This window comes from Poecile atricapillus, chromosome Z (genome assembly GCF_030490865.1).
Source record: "Poecile atricapillus isolate bPoeAtr1 chromosome Z, bPoeAtr1.hap1, whole genome shotgun sequence".
Classification (NCBI taxonomy): Eukaryota; Metazoa; Chordata; class Aves; order Passeriformes; family Paridae; genus Poecile; species Poecile atricapillus.
Genome location: NC_081289.1, coordinates 111,077,345 through 111,100,699, shown reverse-complemented (window position 1 = coordinate 111,100,699; position 23,355 = coordinate 111,077,345). Strand labels below are relative to the sequence as shown.

General features: G+C 38.5%; 1 protein-coding gene across 1 annotated transcript in view; it reads right to left on the bottom strand.

The window, feature by feature from the left end:
• Positions 1 to 21,655, bottom strand: part of PRUNE2 (prune homolog 2 with BCH domain) — a 132,700-nt gene extending 111,045 nt beyond the window's left edge. Inside the window, exon 1 of the mRNA XM_058827890.1 lies at positions 21,568 to 21,655. Within this exon, the coding sequence (XP_058683873.1) occupies positions 21,568 to 21,603 (36 nt within the window). The 5' untranslated portion in view covers positions 21,604 to 21,655. The remainder of the gene's footprint in view (positions 1 to 21,567) is intronic.
• Positions 21,656 to 23,355: the final 1,700 nt, after the last annotated feature.

Below are 23,355 nucleotides of genomic sequence, written 5' to 3'. Positions count from 1 at the left end.
CAAGTGTGACATGTTCTAATAATTAACTATTTAATATCCATTGTACAGCCTTGCTTTACTTAAAAATCTGAAAAAAAACAACCTTTTACAGCAAACACCAATACCACTAGCAGAACAAAATACAAAACAAAAGGGGCATTTTCTAATTCCACATCATCTGCTTTTGTGTGGGAGACACAGCCTTACCAGTAAAATAAACAAAAGTGGAAGGATCAAAAACTTAACACTATCCTTAGGAATTGCTGGAGAGGCATAAAATGTTATCTGATACTTTGCTTTGAATGGGATACGATAAGAAAAGACTATGACAAGTCCATAAAAAAGGCTGGAAGGTCTTCACACCTTAGCTGTTGCATATATAGAAGTTGTACACAATTTATCCAGTCATATTGCACTCTGATGATGAGTGCACTTCCTTACGGCAGGTTGAGCATAGCCTTATGATTACATCTGCTCTTCTGACATTAGTATTTTAAAAGCTGTATTTAAGAGTCAACCTCTTGATAAAAATAGTTTTATTTTAAAATGTTGCTTCCCAAATTCACAATATTCCACAGGATTAGGATTTTCCTTCAAAATTAATAATGGAAATGAGGCAGGGTAGCTATCTGACATGCCAGCCAGGTAAGAAAGTCTTATCTTTAGACTGTTCCTGGAATTTCCACCGGACAGGAACTCTCTATTCCAGTCATTTCTAATCTAAGAACTGGCACGGTCAACTACTGTTGATGAGAATGTAGTTCAGTATTTCTGCATTACCAACAGGCTCTGACTCGGAATTCTACAAGCAGACAAACTTAACACTATTCAAGAAATAATCCTGAGGAACTAGAAACATTTATTCCTTTTTCAATTTTAGTTTATTTTACAGCCTGTAACTGCAAGCAAGTCTGCTCTGCTTGTTTTGGAAATACCTTCTCTCTAGCTTATTATATATATCCATTCACATTGCAAAAATCCAGAAATGAACAATGATTTCTACATCAAGTTTTCATTTGAAAAAGAATAGCTGGAATAATCAAATAATGCATAAATTCCATTTTAATGTAAGAAAGAAGCACTACATAAAATCAGAACATCAATCAAAATTTTGTTGGCTCCTTTTAAAATTAGATTTATTCCATCAATTATTTTGGCATTGATTTTTCACCATGTTTTATAAGCTTTACATGTTTGCACTCTCCTGCTTCTACAAATTTCTTGCCTTCAGGATCAACACTTGAGACACCACTCCTATTAGATCATAGAGTGTATGTACCCAGAATACCCAATAGTATGTGGTTTTCAAACTGAATCCTACATAGGGTACATTTATATGCCCAACTTGCACACAAGTTTGAAAGTGTGACTTTGACACCATATGCTTTTATCCCAACTTTGCTGCTATATCAAGGTAAAAAATGCATTAAGTCAGACAGACATTAAATATGCTTTGTCTTAGAGAAACCTAAGTTTTTATGATGTAAGATAAATAAAATGATAAAGCAAATTCTTATTTTAATGGCTTTAGGCTCAGTAACATTATATTATTCTGCCTGCAAGACAAACAGGATATGGTCTCCTGTGGCTGGAAAAGGAAAATGTTCCCAGCACAATGATTATTAAGCTTTACTCAGCAATACTTCAACAGTCTGTCAATAGGATTCTCTTTGACAGAAGTTACTAAAATAAAAATCAAAGTCTCCCTCTTTCATTTTTGCCACATTAGTTAATTTGTTGTTCAAAAACCTGTCTTGCATAGGATCAGTGCTCTCACCTAATAACTGAGTATTCAGCATACAGAAATTCAGCTTTGGAAAAGAGCAAGTTATATTCGTATTCCAGGTCATCTTCAGTGCCTCAAGTCAGTCACAGCAAATCTTTGAATTTCCACCTCAAGCTAACTAACTCCTCTTCCCACTTCCTCCCCACCTGCCACTTAACATGCAGAAGTGAGAGAGACTAGGATGCCTACCTAGCTAACAGGACTTGATTGTATTTATTGCCCTTAGGAATTGTTTGGCTTACTATAGAACCAAACTCTTCTTCGAGATATTTGATATAAATGACTTTAAGGAGTACATTTGCCTGAGGAGCAGAGTGCCCCTGTCATATATCAGTTCTGTGGTGTGTCAGGAGGTGACAGGTAGCAATAAACATCATACACTGCAGAGGCTAAATAAATTATATAGAGCAAAGAGAAAGTGTATTGGAGAAAAACAGGTGGGTTTGTTTCGGTGAAGGCAAGGGAATGAAATCCAAACAAAGCAGTTAATTTACCTGCTTCTCACAGACCTAACACCTGACCTCGGATTGCTTAAGTTTAGCTGCTTGTTTAAAATGAAGGAAGCAACCAAGTTTAAGTTTACCAACAGCCAGGCAGCACTTGAACACTACATTTTAAGAAGCCTTTGGAGTTAAGTTTCATATTTCTTAAGTCACAATAACCCTCAGGTGATGGGCACCAAGCTGAACATGAAACCATGGCCTGAAGTAAGCCAACAACTCAGTGGCAGTATCATTAGTAAGCATGAAAATCATAGTCAGAAGAGAAGATCAGGCCAAAGTCACTTCCACTTTTGCCTTTCTTGTTCAGCAGGTTTTTATCATACTGAAATTCTAAAATGTCTGGTTTTTTACCCATTCTCTTGCAAGAATTATGATGAAAAGATGCCAGTCTTTGTTTTGTTTCAGTTTTTAACTTCAGCATTATTTCAGTTGCTTTCTTATTCCACAGTGAAAACCAGACACCTATTCCTCTGTAGCAGCCAGTACTGCTCTGCTCAGCCATTCCACAAAAACTCTTTATTATCATTGGCAGCTTCTTTTTCCGTGAGGGAATTCTATTATTGTAATATGTTTTACTCCTCTTGTCCTTCTGAAAGATAAACATTTGGTTGATTTGATTTAAAAGCTGAGCACACAATAAAAATCGTAATACTGTGCTTGTTAGTAAAATGACAGTACACTCAGAATAAAACCTGACTTAAAAAAAAAAAATTATTTGCGATCTTATGAGAATAAAACATGATTCATTATGAAAATGCACTTTTTACTAATACAGTAATTAGTTAGGTCTACACTGTTTAGATCTCTGAAGACCTCACTATAACACTAATATCAGAACCACAGATATGTTGCAAATGAGAAAGAGAAAACGTGTAATTTCGTTCCTGTATTACTTTTAACATGCAGATGATTTCAGTGTAGGGCTAATCACTAATAAAATTATTTAATGCCTAATACTCCTTTTTACATGGATGACACTACAGCAATAGAAATTTCTAAGTAGTTAATTTAGTAAGTTCATCTGAGTTCAGGCTAGGAACAGAGACAGTACGTTACCTCTTGAACACGTACACATACATCAGAAATATCCATGTATGGAGTGAAGCTCTTACTCTGATCATTTGGGCTGTGTCCAAGTATCCAGTCTGCTCATGAAATCCAGAGGTCATTAATACAATGACCCACTGAACACTTACTGGAGCAGTCTCAAACCACCTTGACGAACTTGCTTTAGCAAAAAATTCAATTCAGATGTTCTCCACCATGACACACCTCCCCTTCAGCATAACCAAAGAGGTATAAACCTGTATCAGTACTGCTGAACCAAGACCCCCCTGACATGCACTGAGATGATTGGGGTCTTCCCTGTCACTCACAGTCCCTTCCTCTTGCACAGGCCATCCTTCTCCAAAGCAGAATCATGTAAAAATGTGCTAATGATGTCTTCAGAGCCAGATATATGAGATTTAGGAGCTGATCCTCCAACCAATTTCATCAGCTTACACTATTGCATTTCTTCGGAAGTCAATTAGCCTAGACATATCAACAGGTATTTTGCCTCTGCACTTCCTGTGGACAGTCCTCTTCTGATGCTAAGTAGCATCCACAGAGCTTTCAGAATTGCTGTCACGTAACAAAGTATGTTTCATCATAAACATTACCCAAAACCTTTTCTGAATCAGACTTCCCCATCTATCCCTGAAGCATTAAGAAGACATTTAAACATAATTCCTTGATACCATTTAGCTCACTGCAGAAATTTGCTGTATTTTAAGCACACTATTTACTGCATTAAATAACCTCATAATCACATTTAAAGGCTTAGTGAGCTAGTGCCACTAATATACTAAAATATATGATAACAAATGCAGTCAGCATTTTCCATACCATATGTTTGTAAATGTTATTCTGCAGGGAACCAATTAAAACTATAGAAAATTTGGAACACAGACATATGGAACAAAACAAAGCAACTTATCTTGTCACCATGGTGCTTGCTCAGTACATCGATTAGGGAATGGTGATATTATAGGACAAACAAATGTCACTTTAATTAAAGTATGCTGAAAGGCAATATACAATAGCAATCTAAAACATTAGTTTTTGCTGTGCTGGTGTTAGTTTTCCTTTTCATTAGATAAAGCAGTCAAAATACACTCCTGGAAAGAAAAAAACAAACAAAAAAAACCAAAAAAAAAACCCCAAAAACAACAACAAAAAACTACACTACAAGCACATCCACAAATATTCCTATTTGAAGTAATGCAATGCTAGTCCTAATTTACCGAAAAACTTCCTCTTTTAACATTCAATGAGAAAAAGGTAGGAAACCGAAATGGAATGTCTGGGTTTCAGGAAAAATATTTAAAATACTGCTGAGGATATATGATTCTTCAAGGAAAAAATAAGTTTAAGCAGGAACTTACAGATTTTTCTATGAAAATTTGGTGCATCAGGGAAAACAGTGGATCTAATCCTTGTAACTGTCTAGCAATTGTCTAAAATTGACTATGTAAAAATAGAAAAAGAACTGGAAAAAATAATATTCACTTTAAAGCAAAACATTATTGGGACGTAGAATAATTATTTCCTCATTCCCAAGGTAAGTTGGGAAAGATCTACTGGAAGAAATATTCTCCAACTTGCGTTTCCCATTCCTTATTCCACTTAGTTCAGTACTGCAGTAGGTAAAGTTCCACAAGGCACCACAGCACTCACTAAAAAGATTACAAAAAGGATTAAGAACACTGAGATTACAGATTCTGGGTAAGACTCCTACTCTTGTATCGTGCCATTGACACCTTCAACTGACATGATACTGAAAACAGTATTTATAATGAAGATTATTATTTTTCCTCTGAAACAGAGCTCCATTTTACAGTACTTTGTCTGATTTGTAAATTATGTGTAACTGAGCCACGTTATTAATTTAATGCACTAGAACAAGTGGTACAGAGGAAAAAAAAAAAGAATTAAGTTAATTCTGCAGTCAACAAGTAATGTTCCAGCACAGCCAAGATCTGTGAGAGCCGCAATACAATAAATACATCTTCCTCATACAGAATTATAGGCAGATTGTCACTAACTACACAAAATTCCCACCTTGAATAAGGAAAGGAAATGCAGGATGAAGGAAATGAAGGAAAACTGCAGTAATAGTAAATAGGATATTGATTGCACAAATTCTTATCTATCACAGTAGTTCAATTCATCTCCTACAAAATATGTCATAGAGAGCTGACCATAGAATCAGAGAGTATATAGGATTAGAAATTATCTTTATGGTAAGCATATCAACTTCTGCTTTGAAAGTATGGAAAACATAAGACAAAATAATTTAAAGTGTAATTACAATGTAAAATAAAGCACTGCTTGTATTATAAAGCTATAATTTTATTTTTTTTTAAGGACATCACATTATTTCTGTTAATAAAAACAGAAATGGAAGAGATACAAACACAACTAGAAGTTTTTTTTTAAGATTTGCCCAGTTTCATTAATTTGCATTAAGTTTTTCAGGATGTATTATTTAAAATTTTATTAAGCAGAAAGAAACAGAAGATATAAATTGACAAATTTACATATGAAGAGACATTAATGACTGATTAAGACATCCTCCTCAATGATTTTTGCTGAATCCTCTTACTTAAGACCAAAACGGGTAATTCATCATCCCTGGCAAATCTCCTGCCCTAGCTGATTCAAAACACAAGAAATATTTTTTTTAAAAATACGGTTACTACAAACGAAGTAAATTACATTAATATTTCAACTTCTATCTTTCAGTATCTCCTAGTTTTGCATTGAAGACTCTATTATGGATTTTTAATCTATGAAAATAGATATATGCGCCCTCCCCCACAGAGAGACTTGCTAGATTTTCTTCAACAGTGATGGTTTGGGTCAAAGTATCAAAGAGGACACTGCTGGGAAAAGACATCTCCACGGATTTCCATGCCATCTTACTGTAGTTAAGAACAAATGGCCCAAAGGTAAGGAGAGGTACCTAAACCAGCAAAAAATAATCTTCTTCTTCTCAGGCTTACTTTACTCCCACTACACCACAGAGCAAAAAACTTGCTTAAACTCTGATTATGAATGTAGAAAAACCTAAGGTACAACATCCTTCCTAGGTCTTAAGTCTCTGGGAGTGGAGGTAAAAAAACCTTCAAAAAACTAATAAAAAAACAAAAACCCAAAATAAACAAACAAACAAAACCCCCCAGAAATAAAAATCCAACAACACAAAAAAAAAAACCACAAAAAAAGCCCAAACAAACAAAAAAAACCATAAACAAGCAAACAAAAAACAAAACAAAAAAACCCTCACACAAACACACCACCCCCACCCCCCCCAAACCCACAAACAGAAACAGAACCGTTATGTCCATAAAAGTGACATATGTAAGCCAAAATACCTATGCACAAGGCTGCTCACAGCATCCAGGCCCAGATTTTCCTACTAGCAAACTCTGAGGACACTGGTATGGCACCTAAAATTGTAACCTCATCTCACTGAATAGCAACACCACTTACTCCAACTCACAGACATGCATTCTGCGCCAGTAAGACAATTCCTGTATTTCCAGGTATACGAATGCGACAACGCATGAACTAAAATTTCTCTGTATCCTCCATGTGTTCAAGCTGTTACAGGGATTCACTGCCCTTGGAGATACTGACAAGCATCCAGATAAACACTTGTCAGAACAGGAGCAGTGGTAATGTAAGAAACTGGTGATGATATCACAACTTTGCAGCGTAAGGTCACTCTCTGCTCCCAGTCTGGTATTTTTTTAGCTCATTATTCTGCTTAGTTAATTGCATACATCTCAGCATATCAGAGGATGATTACACAGTATTTTGTGTACTGGAAGTATTTTTCACTGGAAGAAAAAATTTAATAACTACATGTAGCTTTCTTTACCTTATATGGGAAGCATATACTGGACTTGTACTGCTTTTGAAAGGGTATCTGTTCAGCATTAATGGAATTAGGAAAGCCTGTTAAAAATCAAGCGTAATTCTTTCCTTCCTTTCACCAGCTAAGTAGAACAATAATTTTTCTTAGCATCAGCCAAAGAGGAGGGTGTATAATGGCAATATAATTATATTCAGTCACATTTGAACATTCAATCCCTAGCTGAAGACAGAGTTCATATATATAAGCACCACCATATATACTGCCACGCTTGAATAAAAAAAGCATATCATATAATAAAAAAACATACTGACTTAAAAGAGATTTGAGATACTTCACTACAAGATTATAAGATACTAGTAAGCTGTTAAAATTTATAGAAGCCCACAGAGGGTTTCTGATTCAAGTCATCTATTACACACAGCAGTACATGAGAAGCAAATATTGAGAATGAGGTCTTCTTACAAAGATAGACTGCTATGCCTGTCTGAGGAGATCCACACTCGCTAAACCATGTGAATTTGACATTCCTGTGATTAAATGGCCAGCCTTACAAACATACTGTAATGATGCCCATTAATTTGGGGAAGCAGGATGTTAACAATTATGGTAGTTAGTATCACAATTACCATCAAAATAAAAAGTTATTTTTTTTTTCCTTAAAACCAGACCGTATGATACACCAATATCAACATATATACATGTTTTAATAAAAGCTTAACTTAAATTACCTGTTTTGTTATGAAAGGTATACTATGAAGCATTTGGGCTGTGTAATATGCTTAACATAGCATTAGCAAGAAAATCTGCATTTCTTACTCTGCTGACAATTAGTCTGTGTAGTCAATGTGATATGAAGTGATAGTGGTATTTAACAATAAGATGAAACTCAAAACACCATTTAAAAATGCACAACAAAGGAAAGTTCATAAAATAGCTAAATGAAACCTACACCGAACTGCTCCTCAAAAGGGAATTCTCCTTTTCAGTATAAAATGTTGGGTTTTAATGCATAGAAACAACATACAGAGAATACAGTAGAAAATACCTAAATTTAAAGAGTTTTTAATAGATATATAACACCTCAAATAAAAAAACTGCCATCAGTTTTGGATACCTCTAAATATTTTGCAAATAGCAGGACACAGAAAATAGATACCACCTCTGTCTAAGTAATTCTTCATCCATCTTGGCTAACTGATACTAAGAGAATGATCACTACCCAAAAACCAAGCTAGCAGATTCTCCATATAAACATACTGAAACACAAGAAGGAAAAGAGGAAAAGTGAAGAAAAGAAAAAGGCAGAGAAGGAAAAAGGAAGGGGGGGGGGGAAAGGAAGAGGGGGGGAAAGGAAGAGGGGGGGAAAGGAAAACAAGACACTTCTGGAATTCAATAAATATTACCATTCTACTTTCACTTATGTCTTTTTCAGGATTTTAATTTATTAGTTGATATGGAGTATTTTTTTGCAGGGGGAAAGATGTACAGGGATATTTTTGCTGGACTTTTTTGTTTTGTTTGGAGGCCTCTTTGGTTGGTTGTTTTTTGTTTGGTTGGGGGCCAGAGGGAGGGGAGGGCTGAGTGTGTATCCTATTCAGTCCCCAGCCTAGAGCCTGTCTTACTCAGCAATCATGTCAAATAAGGTTCCATAATTTCCAGCTACCTATTTGTAACTTAAATGTGTCACACCATACCCTTGTTCAAAATAGTACTTAATGTTAACAAGCACTGGGGAAAGAATGGGGCTTGCAAGCACCCAAATACTTCTGTTAATATGCAGAGCAATAGTGAAAAGAAATTTCCTTGCCCTGTCTATTATCCACTTCTCCAGATTTCTGTGTATTTTTTATTACAGAAGTGGTTTCTAACTCTCAGTGCAGACAACATTCTCTTCTATCACATACCAAACTAGTTCACACCAACCTATCACAAAAATCAGTTACTTTCTAAACATTCAGCAATGTGTAAAGGAGTCCTCAAAAGAAATGCTGTCAAGATTTACTCTTAAAAAAAAAAAAGAAAAAAGGTATATCTGAATAAAGAAGCATGCCACTTCTGAGCTTCTCTGGACTGTCAGATATTAACAGTCTATCACAAGGGCTAAATCTTTTTACTGTGTCTTACCGCTATAACTGTTTCACTGTCATCCAGTCACCGACTACAGCTGTGTATTCTGCTGGGATCTCTGAGGGATGGAGCTTATCCTGTCCTTCCTGTCTAAATATGAAAAGTCAGTTGATTTAATGTGCTTTCTCAAGAATCTGTGATGCTCTGAATCTATCTGTTACACACTTATTAATATTCAGGCTTGAAAATACATGCAAGAATATATCAAACTATGGCCACAAAGTAAAAAGACCTATTTCAGATTTTGTAGAAGAGCTTGAAAAAAGTTGTTTACCATATTTCTTTTTGTTTCAAAGGAAGAAATTAAAGCTCTTCATATTTCACAGAGTCATAAAATCCTTGAATACCTCAAGTTGGAAGGTATTCATGGGACCATCAAGTCCAACTCCCTGATTCTTGCAGGACTACCTGAACTAAACTAGATTAACAAAAGCATCACCCAGACTCTCCTTGAATTCTGAGAGGCTTTGATGCTATGAACACTTCCCTGAGAAGCCTGTTCTAGTGACTAACCACCCTCTCTTTAAGCAAGGAACCTTCCTAATGTCCAGTGTGAACATCCCCTGGCACAGCTTCATTCTATTTCCTTATGATCTATCATCGCTCATAAGGAGAGATCAACAGCTCCCCTGTCACCACCCTTGCCTCAGCCTTCTCTTCCCTCAAGCTGAGCAAACCAGGTGACCTCAGATATTCCTTTGAAGTCTAGCCCTTGAAGCCCTCAAATTTTTCCTTCAAATCAAAGTGAAAATAGAGCATTAAGAGTGCTTTATTTCTTTAACAGTGTTTGTCAGAAAGTCAAAAGGTATAGCATGCTATACGGGAATAAGGAAAGCCTAGCTTCCTCTGTCTTTAGAGGTGCAAATTTACCAAAGAGATCCATGTTTCTAATACATATGAAAGATTCCAACTTGACCAGTCTTATTCAGTAAGATCTCTAGTCCCATCACCTCAGGAATTTTCTTGCCTATCTCAACAATTTCTAGAAACAGACTCCCTAGGGGGTCTGTGTTTCTCTCTGTGTGTGCAAGTTACAGAGAATGTGAGTGTATAAGGGACCTACATGAAAGTGCTCATTTAACAATATAGACTAAGTGAAAACTGCTAAGGCTGAGATGCCAGGTTGGACAACCACACTCAGTGTTTGCAGCCCCTTTCCATCTTCCCCAGTCTTACCTTCTTCAGCTGTCATATAGAGTCTCCTCGTAAAGAATCTATGTTGTCACTTTGGAAATGTTAAAATGTGAGAATGTCCTGCATTCTCACAATGCAATCAATCTGTAATGGAGATTTTCATGCATCTGAGAAAGATGCTTACACCTTACAATTCCTGGAATTCAATCATCCTCTGAGTTTTTAAACTGGACAGAACACATCAGATTACTACTCCAGCTGTAGCTTCTGGTATTTTACTGTGGCTCAAACAATTACATGAAATACGTATGTATAACCACTTCTGATTTATGGAAGCAGAGAACAGATTCTGCTCCTACAAACTGCTGTTAATTGAGTATCAGTAATTACTATCTGGTTGGAATAAAAGCAGCTAAATTCTAACCACTGCTTAATAGGGCAACTAACCAGGTTGCTTCTGCCACACCATCATCAAGTAGCACTGATTTAGGGTCTGAAAATTTGAAATATGCAAAGCCTTAAACGAATTCTAAGTCGATGGAGGACACATGCAAACAAGTGGAGCTAGAAATATGCAGAACGTCATTTCACATCTTGTTTAGCAACTTTGCTCATTTTTTAGTGCAGCAAAATGCAGAGGCAGATAGGATGATCTGGCTTTTTAGCAAAAGACAGCATGTCACATGGCAGAACTGAAAGTTCAGAAACAACCACATCCCAAAAGGTTAATTTATCGTAAAACATGATGTATGAAAGAATGAATCTGTAGCTCATTCATTGCCACAGAAGGAAAAGACAAACTACACTAGCACTAGCACTGATGAAGAACCACAAAGTACTTACACTGCAGTGTTCTGAAACTGTTGAAATTTACAGAAAGTCTACACTAATTTCACACACACTGTACACTCCTCTGCTCTTGGAAGCCATATGGCAGTATCATAGCTCTGCTTGTTGGGTACTGTACCTGGTGGAAAGGAGACTAAGTAGAGAGAAAAAATAGCGGAAAGGAAAAATAAAAACACAGGTAAATATCTCATTAATTCACCCTCTTTGGAAACTCCAAAGTTGAGTAGAAAAGGATACAAGAAGATAAGTTCATCTGCTTATTGCTGTCAGCATTAAAAGAGAGCATTTTTTGTATTTAGTGCTCCATTTCCACATACTAGGGCCACTCTCCTCAGTTTTACCCAGCTATAAATGTAAACAAGATTTCAGCATTTTTAGTCAAGCAGAGTTCATAGATTTCATACTTACCTAAATTTAAACAAAAATATTTATTTTGATCAGTTAATTTTCTTTATCAACTGTAACTTCTGTTTTACTTAGGATATGTAAATAGATGATCTTTTCAGACCATGAGATTATAACTGGTTCAATTATCATATGGGGTGGGGGGCGGTCAGGGGGAATTGATGGCTACTTTGATTGGTTTTTCAAATGAAGGCTCAACACCTTGATATTGAGATAGGCTCATACCATACCACAACTATTGCACAAACTTTGCAAAACAGATGAAGCAAAGTATCTCTGACCCAGCTTCAGAAATTCCTCTTCCACTGCACAAACAGTGACAGTTAAAAACTGTGCAATGATCTTTAGGATGTTATCAAATAGCTAGCATTAGTTTATTTCATTCACTTTCACATGTGATTTAAACAGGATATGAGCCAGTGTCCCTGGAAAGCAAAGACTAGAAATCCAGTTTACACCACTGTCTTATCCCTGGAATGAAGTCTTTAATGCATAGTTACACCACTTCAGTCAATGAAATCTTTTTATTCTTGTCCTAAGACCGTCAGTGCTGAAGTTCTAGTGTGCATCAGATTGTCAAAGAAGGAAAAGCATCCCTCACAGCAGTATGAAACTGCCTCTATATAAGTTTATGCTGTTTGCCATTTAGAATATGCAGAAAGCAAAGAAGCATATAAAATCATCCCATACCTCTTCCTTTTGTACACAAAACAAATTTTATGTAAAACAGTAGACAAGTTGCAAAATTTTAAAGCTGTTTGCAGCAACTGCAAACGGTTTTATCTATCATCAGCCTCTACAGTCCCATCCTGTCACAGAGAAAAATGCAGAGATTTCCTTTTGGGTGGTGGAGAAAAAGTGTATCATCTCTTTACTACAGACAACGAATGCCCTAGTGATACAGTCTACAAACCCCTCACAAACTGGAAGAGTAATTAATTTTGAATTTTAAAAAAGAAAGTTTTTAATTCAGGTAAACTTGAATTACAGTATTTTTGCAAGTCAAAAAATTACCATACATCCTATTTCAACTAAATCAAGAGAAAGAACAGTCAAATCCATCTTTGGAAAAAGGGAAAATTGTGTTTGTTTTCTGCATTACAATTATTTCAATTGAATGGGTAATTGCCATTTTTATGTTAGTTAAATTAAAAAAAAAAAAAAAAAAAAAGATAAAATCAAAGAAGCACAGAACCAAATACAAAACCACAAAGAAACTGGAAGTGAAATGGGGGGTTAAATCGTATCTGGTCTTTTAACTTTATGAGGCTACTTATTTGAAAGAGGTAAAAAAGACATGCAGGAACCCTGCAGACTAACCTTTCCAAGATTTCATATAGTCCTGAACACCCTCTTACAAACACAATACTAAGGTACATCACAAAAAGCCACTTGGTCCTCTAAGTAATGTGACTTCTAATGATAAAGTCTCAAACAGATTTAACTGTAAGAAAACTAAGCAAACATATACGAGATTTATGTGGACTGCATACAGGCATTGTCAAACATAGAAGCTTATTTTTCCAGCAGGGTAAACCACCACTGTACTCCATCTGACTCAGCTGTAACACAGCCAGGCCTGCAAATGACTTTGAATGCTGAAACCTTTTCTAAGTCAGAGAAAGACTGCTGACTTAGTCAACTGGTTATTTGCCAACTGTCTATATTTAGGACTGTCCCTGCAAGTATTCAAATGTTTAACATTTATCACTGCTTCAGAAAAAGTCAAATACATTCTAAGCACAGGAATTCTGCTTCTCATCAAAGAGAAGTTTTCCTCTTTCCACCCATCCCACTGACTCCAGAACAGCATACAAGGTTCCCCAAGCAGAATATGCCTGTCTCTGTAGCACTCCAGATTCTAAGTCTGCACATATTTCCAGGATTTATAAGAGCATGACAGTGCTGAAAAAACAATTCAGAGTTTTCTTCTTTCCTACCAACTCCTCTTTGATCAGGATTTTGTAATCACTACTGTACAAGTGCAAGGAAATATTTCCTGAGAATGACAATTTTCATGCTGGGTAGCACAATGAGATTAACCATTAGGGAAAAGGTCACTACAGCGTAATGGTGTCTCAGAGGCAAAGGCTCATTTAGCAGCTAACCTGGTTAGTTAGCAACTAACTACAGGGACTGCATACAGACCCACTTCCATACACAAGACTAAATTAAAAAACAAAACTGTGCCAATTACAAACAGACATGAGCACAATTACTGCTATCAAAGTACAATGAGATCAAAATTTTCTAGGTAGTACAAAACAGGTAAATCATTTAGTAGTCCAAAACAGGTACATTGCAAAATCAAACTGTGTTCTAGACAGATTTTCTTATAATAAGGCTTAAGATTAATAAATTACAGCTAGAAGGAAATGTACAGAAGCAGGTTATGACTGTGCAAGATGGAACTGGGCCAGTGCATTAGGTCTTTTAGGCCCATTACACATTATTCAGTTACTGTCAAATGATTAAGTAAACAAGGAAGGAGAACTATCTGACGTCCTCTGGACGTCATCATTTTCTGAAATTTTCCTAATCTTTTCATTGTCCATCCTTTGTCCTTATTGTGCTACAATACATTTGGATCTCATTAGAACAAGTGATATCATGCCTGTTGTTAAGGATCCGTCAAACTGTTTTTGGGACCAGACTCCCTTCTTTTAAGAAAAAGAATATAACAGGAATGTTATGAAAGCACTCAAATCCTATGCCTGATCTCCCTCAGGACACCTGGCTGGCAAACAGGACTTCCATGCTGCTACAGTCCTGCCCTTTCCAAACTAAAATCCTACCTTCCCAGCATAAACACAATCATATAGTCCAGCTGAGCATAGTTAAAGCTGAGGTTTTACTCCCTCTCCTTTTACTACTCCTCTCTCTCAGAGGAACATAAATCACAGACAAATAAGGGACTGCTGAAAGTATCCCACCTGTAACTCCAGTCTGTAATCCTGGCATCATATTCAGTTCAGACACACACTTCTTATCTACTGCAAAGTCCTGCAGGCCTGTTTAGCTCATCAACCTTTCCTGCCTATCCTAAGAGCTAATACTCTGGCTATCATTACCAGATAACAGATGGTTTAATCAAATAAACATTATTTGGTTTCAACAGAAGTAACCTAGCAGCTTCCACAACCATGCTGTGGAAAGCCTTCCCCTCCTAGCCTGTGGCTCTGACTCTGACATGTTGTCTCTGCCCATACAGACCTCCCTCTTCCAACCCTCCTTGCTCCAGGACATTCAAGAAAATGCCTCAAAAACATCTTGAATCCTCCTCTGCTTCATTTATCATTTCCTACTCAATAATGAAACACCAAGTTTTATCTTCAGACAGTATATAGCAGAGGAACGGAAAGAGAAATCAGATTTCACTCTTCTCTGATGTTGTCCCTTTGCTTAAAGACATGTTTCCAAACCTCAGAAACTTCTGGCTTTTTTCTAACTCCTACTCAAAACTGTCCTTTGCTAAAATGCTAACAAATAGGTTAGGAAAAATCAAACCAATTATTACCAACTACTACCACCATACTACTTTGAATTTGTCCACTTCCTCCACTCTTAAGACCCTTAAGATAGGAATTTAACTAATTTTTAAATCAAGTATTTGCATGTAATCTAACACAACAAAATCATGGCCAAAATTTAACAGTTGTGTGATACCCTAGTAAATACCCTACTACAGTGCACTGAAATGCCTTTGGAATTCATTTGTGTGTAGAACAGAGTATAAAGTATGTCAGCTACATATGCAATGATTCAACACCCCAAAAGTTAACCAGGATAGAATTTAACCTTATTGTGTGCTTCAATTATCACTGCAGCAGAAACTGACTAAATGCAAGGAATGTAGGTTATTGTTTAAAAATGCTATTTCTATCATCCCAAACCATAAAAATCCATGAGGAAAAGCATTTTCAATTCTCAATTTCTGCCACATGTTTGCAGTCTGTCTGACTTTCGTGGAACTGCAAAAGCTATTAAATTACCTAATATATTTTCCTTATAATTACATGTTGCTTTCTAAAGTAGTTTTACATACGCTCATCCAATCCGGGTTTAATTTTGCTTTGCTTATATGCAAAGGCTTCTCTCCCTTCTCTAACTGACCTCATTTTCTAGAAATACTTTCTTTATTAAGCTTTTGCTGACTGTTTTGCAATTAGATATTTATACCTACGTACCTGAATGAATGATTCCTTTCTTTCTTTCTTTGCATTACTTCTGGCAATCTCATAGATCCAGACTGCTTCTCATGTCTCAGTGCAGCAGTAGTTTTATCAAGTATTATGTTTAATTCATTTTTTTTTCTTGGACATCAATTCTTTAAATAATTTTCTTATGATTCCCTGAATTCTTTTCCCAGTTAAAAAATATTTTTGATTATGTGGTACCCATAAAAGAAGGAAGTATTCCACTTTCAAACTGTATCATGATGACAAAAACCAGCCCTTCAGTATTACTCCAACTGCTCATAACCATGCTTTGTTTAGAAATTTACCTCAGAATTATGTTGTTGCAACATTTATACATTTTTCTCTTATTACTAATAAACACTGACTCTGTAGTTGCTGCTGCATGATTTCTTCTGACAGACTGAGGTAGTAAAAGGATAATCAGCCATAACACTCCGATTCTGCAACCTTTTCAGGCGTATATACAACTTCTGTATCTGAATTTTTCAACTGGAGTCAATATCATTATCCATACTCTTTAATTCTTACATAGTGTAAGTGCCTTGCTAAGTGGAGTCAAGCCCCTTGTGTGCTGCTGGATGAATGCGAAGAAGATACATGAAAGGGTAAGACTTAATTCCTTGTCTAAATGAAAGTTTTTTTATTCCTGGGCTTGGAGATGTTCAGCAGTTTATGGGAAAATAGCTTCTGCTTCACTTCTGTAGTGTCTCCCTGTAAAGCCAAAACTATTCCAACTAAATCCAATATTATTTTCAAAGTAACCACTGTGTATTATTGATTTAAAAACTCTAGATCGGAAAGTAAGAGGCAATATGAATAAGCACGTAAGTGACTCAGCTTGTCTTTAAACTGCGGACACATAAATCGACCCAAGTCATGCCATCATCACTAACTGTTCTTTGAACTCCTGTGCCTCAGAAACAAGCACAACATTCATTTTTCATATCTATCAAAGCAGTGCCTTAAAAGCCTTATTTACTATTCTCAAGGGCATCGCCTTGTCAAGGGTCTGGCCATCAGTCTGGAAAATATCCAGTCTCACAATCCAGTATTCCTTTGGGCACACCTGTCTGGGACCATAATAGCTGATTTGTCCAGTGTGTTACCCCGCCAGGTGTAACATTGGTCTCTTTCCTTCTATCAGCAAGGGATTAAAAGAACTTCAATTTTTAGAGGGTTTGGGGTTTTTTTTCCCCAAATACTGTTAACTGCTGAGGATGACATAGCACTTAGAAAGATTATTGCCCCAGCTAATTCGCTATTCTCTGCAGGAGGAGGACCATCTTTCAATTACTAGTTTGAAGCACTTTGCTGCAGTATGTGGTTATCTCAGTATCATCAGCACATTACGCCTTTCTGGGGCTCATTCTGTTCTCTGACTTCCCTGAAGCCAGCACACAAAGCATTAGGTTCTCCATTAGGCACAGACCTAAAGCCAGGGAGAAAGCACTCTCTGGCAGTCCTTGTTTCAGCATCTCTCAGAGGCAATTCTGTAACTTTTTTTTTTTTTTTTAATTTTTTACACAGAATTGTTTAAAGTTAAGAAAAGTTCTTAAATAAATCAATAAGCATGCAGAGAAGGACAAGCAAATATTATATTTGGATATTCCAAAATATTACTGGAAAATTTCCTATATGCCAATAAATTAAAGAAATCACCAAAGAAAAAAGGGGTGTTATCCTTTTCATGACATACTACAGAATTAAAAGTTAAGGAAAAAAGGACAGGAACAAATGGTCGGTTTTTCAATGAAGAAAAAATAACCACGAAGGATTCTCCAAAAGAGTAAGTGCTGAGGTTTGTGCTGTTTCTTATACCCATAAATAATAATATTACTTGTAGTAGAATAGGCAGGCAAATAATGAGGTGGAAAAAGCTGCACACAATACCAGATTATTTAGGAGAGTCAAATCTGCAACTGGCTACAAGAACTGCAGAAAGGACTCATGACACTGAGGGACTAGGGAATAAAAGAGTAAGTGGAAACAAGGGCCAAGAAGTGCAGACTTGGCAAATTGTGAGAAAACAACCCATCTTCATTTCAGCTGAGGTGCTGTACACTGTCAGATGAGCTTTAAAAGAAGGTATTAGCAAGCAGCAAAAACATCATGCGTTCACTTTGCATGATACTCTGATAGCATCAGAAAAATGCCTTCTGACAGTAAAACAGTATAAGTAGGATAGCAAGAACCCTTAAGAAAATGGGGGAAAAAACAAAGAAGTCATTGTACTACTGTCAGTCTTTTATGCTGTCATGACTTAAACCTGACAGGTGGTTCTGTGTTCCCCAGCTTTCAAACTGTTAAATAAAATCTTCAGAGAAAAGGCACAAGGATGAGCAGAATCATAGAATTATGCTCATGTATGAAGAAGCAACAGAAAACTTTAGCTTGGAAATGTGTCTGAAAGAAGACAAGAAGGATATGGTAGTATTTAATAAAGACCAGAGAGAAAGTGAAATAAAAATATTCACTCTGGTAGAAGCATCATAGAATACACATCAAAATTGTCAGGCAATTTAAAGCAAACAAAGAGGGATGTTGTCGCTGTCAAACAAAGCACATAATAAAACTGTAAAACTCACTGTCTCAGGGATTTTGTTGAAGCCAAAGCATAGAAAAAACCAAGCACATGATGTAGCCAAATGTATGGAAGACGGTTCTAGCTGTGGCTAACATGTTAGTTCACCTATACATTTTGATCTAAGCTTTCAACACCTGATCAGCCTGTGTATTATACTTTTTATAATCCTCCACTAGAAAAGATAGAATGGTTTAGAAGGATGTTTGATCTCATCTAGTCTCACCTATTCTTGCTTTATTACTAGACTTACAAAAAATGGAGAAAAACCTGCAGAACTGAATCATAAATGTGAAAAAATGTCAGTATGGCATTTCTTATATCCTTGTCATGTATTGCCTTCGAAAATTTTGCCTCCTTGGTTTTACATGGATTATATGTAACAACTTTAAAGATTGGTACTGAAAATTACTGAGGGTGTTTTACAGTTGACAAGCTAAGAAAGCAAAATCCATTTTTCTTTAAGAAGGAATAGTCTAGCTGAGACCTTATTGTTAATAGATAATACACAGAGAATTTTCCTCTCCAACAATCAATGAAGATACACAATACAAAGTCTTAGAAAACAAAAAACAAGCATGTCCTTTGTGCAGCACAGTCCAAGGCTATAATTTGTTCCGTGCGGATAAATAGCCTTGATTAATGTTGTGGCTGGATCCAGACCCAAGTGAATGACAAAGCACTTCCTGTAATAGATTCTCCTGAATGGTCTGGAGCAACTGTTCTTCTGGAGAAAACTTTCCTTTATTCATGCTGAGCAGCAATCATGCAATCCATGCGCTGTAATCTGTTTAACCTAACATGAAATGAATACCTGAGGTGTGAAACACCAGCGCTGTGACACTGGCATCACCAGGCCTCTCAGACAAATTTAGGCCATTTAGCATCTTCCACAGAGGCAACTGCAGTAGCAAAACACACAGCAGCTCATTCCTCCTTAGTTATTCACCCATTCCCCTGCACAGCTTTACCTTACATCAGTGTCAAAACAAAGACTGCTCATTGTTTGGCCTCAGCTCAGCCTACGACTACCAGCTGAGAAGGATTCCCCACAAAAGGCCTGACCAGGCTGAAAGGAGAGAAGATCATCAGCCCTTCATGTTGCAGAAGGCAAATCTTGAATTTCTCTGTGTCACCCTTTTCAGGCCGCTGTAGTTCAGAGTAAACTGGCAAACTGGAGACAACCTATAAGATTTATGGATCTGTTCTGAACTGAACACACCAGTGCTCAGACACTTCATCCCCAGCCACGCTCAGCTGACATGCCCATACACGGAAACACTGGTCAGAAAGACACTCTCCCCACATAACACCACTCCTCTAGAGGAGGCCTCCTCCAAAACATGGCTTTTCCTCCCATGATTCAGAAGGTGAAAAGAGAATTCTGCATTTCTTTTGAAAACACATATCACAGGAATATAAAGGGCTGCGCTATTTTGGTGTGTTCAGTTGTTGTGCACCCCACTTCATCTAAATGAAAGAAATAATATTATCTATCCTCCATTCTCCATGGGCCTCTTTAGATTCTGGTTTTCTAGACAACTCCTTTCTGATCATCAAAAGCTATTCAGAAAGATTAGTGCAGTATTTGGTTTTAGGGGTAAACAAATTGTTTTCACTGCTTGCCACTTACTAATGGGAAGCATTATCATTGCATAATTGTCTAGCAAGACAGACTACCTATGATTTACTTGAGCAGAAAGTTTGTCAAAACCACCACCATCTCCATCTCAAATTCTATAATACCTGAAGTGCTAATGTGAAAAATGTATTAAGGATATTGCACTGTGCAGTATCTTTTAAGAGGGCTGCCAAAGTTACAACTGTGTATATGAAAACATAAGGGAAATATTTTAAAACCTCCTGAAAATACAGTATAAAACAACTTAGTTGGCATGTGACTAGAATTATACACTTCCTGTTTATTTACCCTTAATACCTGTCAACACAGTTAGATATTAAGGAAGCCACCAGGGGATTCATTTTCTCATCCCGTCCTCCAGTCCTCAAAAAGACTTGATTCTCTGATTTCCAACAGTGCATGCCAAGAAGGGATCGTATAACATCATTTACAAATCATTTTAAATACAGAATCATGTCTGTCAGAGAAAGTGCATCTCGGGTTTATGATTCCTCCTTCTCCAGGACAGCTCTATGAAATTAGGAAGGACCTGCAAGTACCAAATACCCAAAAAGACAGGATAAAACAAGCAGCCATGGGATAAACCCATTCCTACTCCTATAACTGAACACATTTCTTAGAGCTAGGATAGCTAGTGGGCATGCAGGCTACACATGGAAGGTAAGAAGCCAGTAAAACCGAGTTTTGCAGAGAAAATCAAAATGGACAACGAGTTGGCCTAAGACCATCCCAGTCTTAAAACATCCTACTTTTGCAGTGCACATAAAGGGGAAAAGATTATGCACTGTCTGGGGTAGATTAACAGTCACTGTAAACAAAATAAGCACTCTGCAGTTCCAGCACAGCCCTATCAACAAGCCGTTTGAGAACAGGATCTATATACCTCTGTGATTCCAAACACAGTGTTAAAGACCAATGACAACTGCGACACAATTACGATGCTAAACCTTGGTAATCCTTGCATATTGCTCAGTTATTTATTATCTTGCTTACCCAAACTTATCCCCTACAGCTAGTGTCACTTAGACCACAGAAATAATACTTCTTCAGCGACTTTGCATATTATTCCCCTCCCTTCAACTATGCAACCTGATGCATCTTAAAGTCCCAAGAAATGTGCAAATAATCCTCAAAGGGCATGCTGACACCCCCCGTAACGCCTGTCAAACGCGGGCTCGTGGGTTCGTAAAGCAGAGCATTATTCAGCAGGAATTAGAAGACAGCACCCCCAAAACACGCCGCAGCCCCAGTCGCTGCGAAGGTCACCAGCCCCATCCTGTGCCCGCCGCCTGCCCGGGTGGACCCACAGCACCGCCCCGAGAAGTTTCGGAGAGCACCCGCGGGCGCCGCACCCGGGGCTGCGGGGGCGAGGCCGATGGATGCAGTCACCGGCAACTCGGGCTAAGTCCCGCGCCCGCTGCCCCCCGCCGTCACTCACCAGCCGGGACTGGGCGCGCTGCAGGAACTCCTCCATGGCCCCGGCCGGGCTCAGGGCAGCACCGCGGCGGGGCTGCGCTCTGCCCCGCTCGGCGCTGCCCCGCTCGGCGCTGCGGAGCGCCCGCCCCGCCCCGCCCCGCCCTGGCCGCCGCGGGCGCTGACGTCAGCCCGTGCCGCAAGGGCCGGCGCGGGGCTCCGCGGGGCGCGCACCCAGCTCTGGGATGTGCTCCCCGCTCTGGGATGTGCTCCCCGCGCCGGGATGTGCTCCCCGCGCCGGGATGTGCTCCCCGCTCTGGGATGTGCTCCCCGCTCTGGGATGTGCTCCCCGCTCCGAGATGTGCTCCCCGCCCCGGGATTTGCTCCCTAGGGCGGGATGTGCTCCCACGGTGGGGTGTGCTCCCATGGTGGGGTGTGCTCCCACGGCGGGATGAGCTCCCACGGCGGGATGAGCTCCCACGGCGGGATGTGCTCCCACGGCGGGATGTGCTCCCCACGGAGGGATGTGCACCCCGCGCCGGGACGTGCTCCCCGCGCCGCTCCGGGCGGCAGGCCCTGGGAAGCGGCGGCTTGCTCTCCGGCAAGAGCTGCTAGCCCAAGGACAGATCGCGCCTAGACCCGCCCGACGCAGGGGCTCAAAGCAACAGGCACCAACTGGTGGCTAGTGGGGGCTGGTTGGGCGGCGGTGTCCCAGTTCCCCGTTTCATGTTTGGTAAAACTCATCAGTGGAAGTCGAGGGCATTGGGGTCAGAGGCAGTGAACGTTTCGGGGTCCCCTACCCACGGTGGCAAAAAGTCTGGAGGGAACCAAGCAGCGGGTTCAAATGCAAGGGAGCAGGTTAGATTACGAATTAGGAAAAAACCTCTTCCGATGGTTGCGAGGCACTGCCCAGGGAAGTTGAGGATGCCTGATCACTGAAGCGGTTCAAGAGCAGTTTGGAAGGAGCTCTGAGCAACCTGCTTTAGTGGAAGGTGTCCCTGTCCATTGCAGAGGGATTTAAACTAGATGTCGTTTGGTGTCCCTTCCAACTCAAACCATTCTGTGATTCTGTAACTCTGTGTTTCACAGTAAAGCCTCAATAAACCCTGCCCTGTGCCTCAAACCTCGGATCCTTTCTAAATATTGTGCCCACAGTCACATTTTGTATACCTATTCAATTGAACAGCCCACAAAGGAGCCTCCTAGGCTAAAGTCCACTGTCAAAGAGCTGGAGTCCAGGACTAGAAGTCAATCTGAGGTCATGCAATGAGTGTAGAGTAGATCAGAAAATAAACTGTAGGGTTTGCAGCATCTACAATGCTCTCACTAGTGTTCATCAGTGTGGGGCTTTTTCCCCACTCAAAATGACTAACCAGGATAGTGCAGTGTTATTATTCCAATCAAGTTGCGCCTCACTGAGGAGTTAGTGATGACTAATTGTTAATAAATTCAGAGCTATGAAATCTGGGATTTTTCTCTCGTGTATTTTTTTTTTTTTAGCTCACTAGAGATACTACTGCAAGAGCTAAAAGCTCTTGCTTCCTTATTAACAAACATTTTCATACGATTGTAATTTACTTTCATTTGATTTGTTAATTCGTCCATGATATCTTGCAGATCCTGTTACTGTGTTTCCTGCCATAATCAATCTGCTCTGCCTAGTCATATTTTCCAGTTAGAAATTGTTCTGGGGAACAGAAAAAATAAACCTTAATCTGTATCATAACCATCTAAAACTGGAAGGTAAATCTTCATTAAAATACTTGAGTAGATCAATTACATGAAGCAAAGTACTCTAAATGACAGTGTTCTA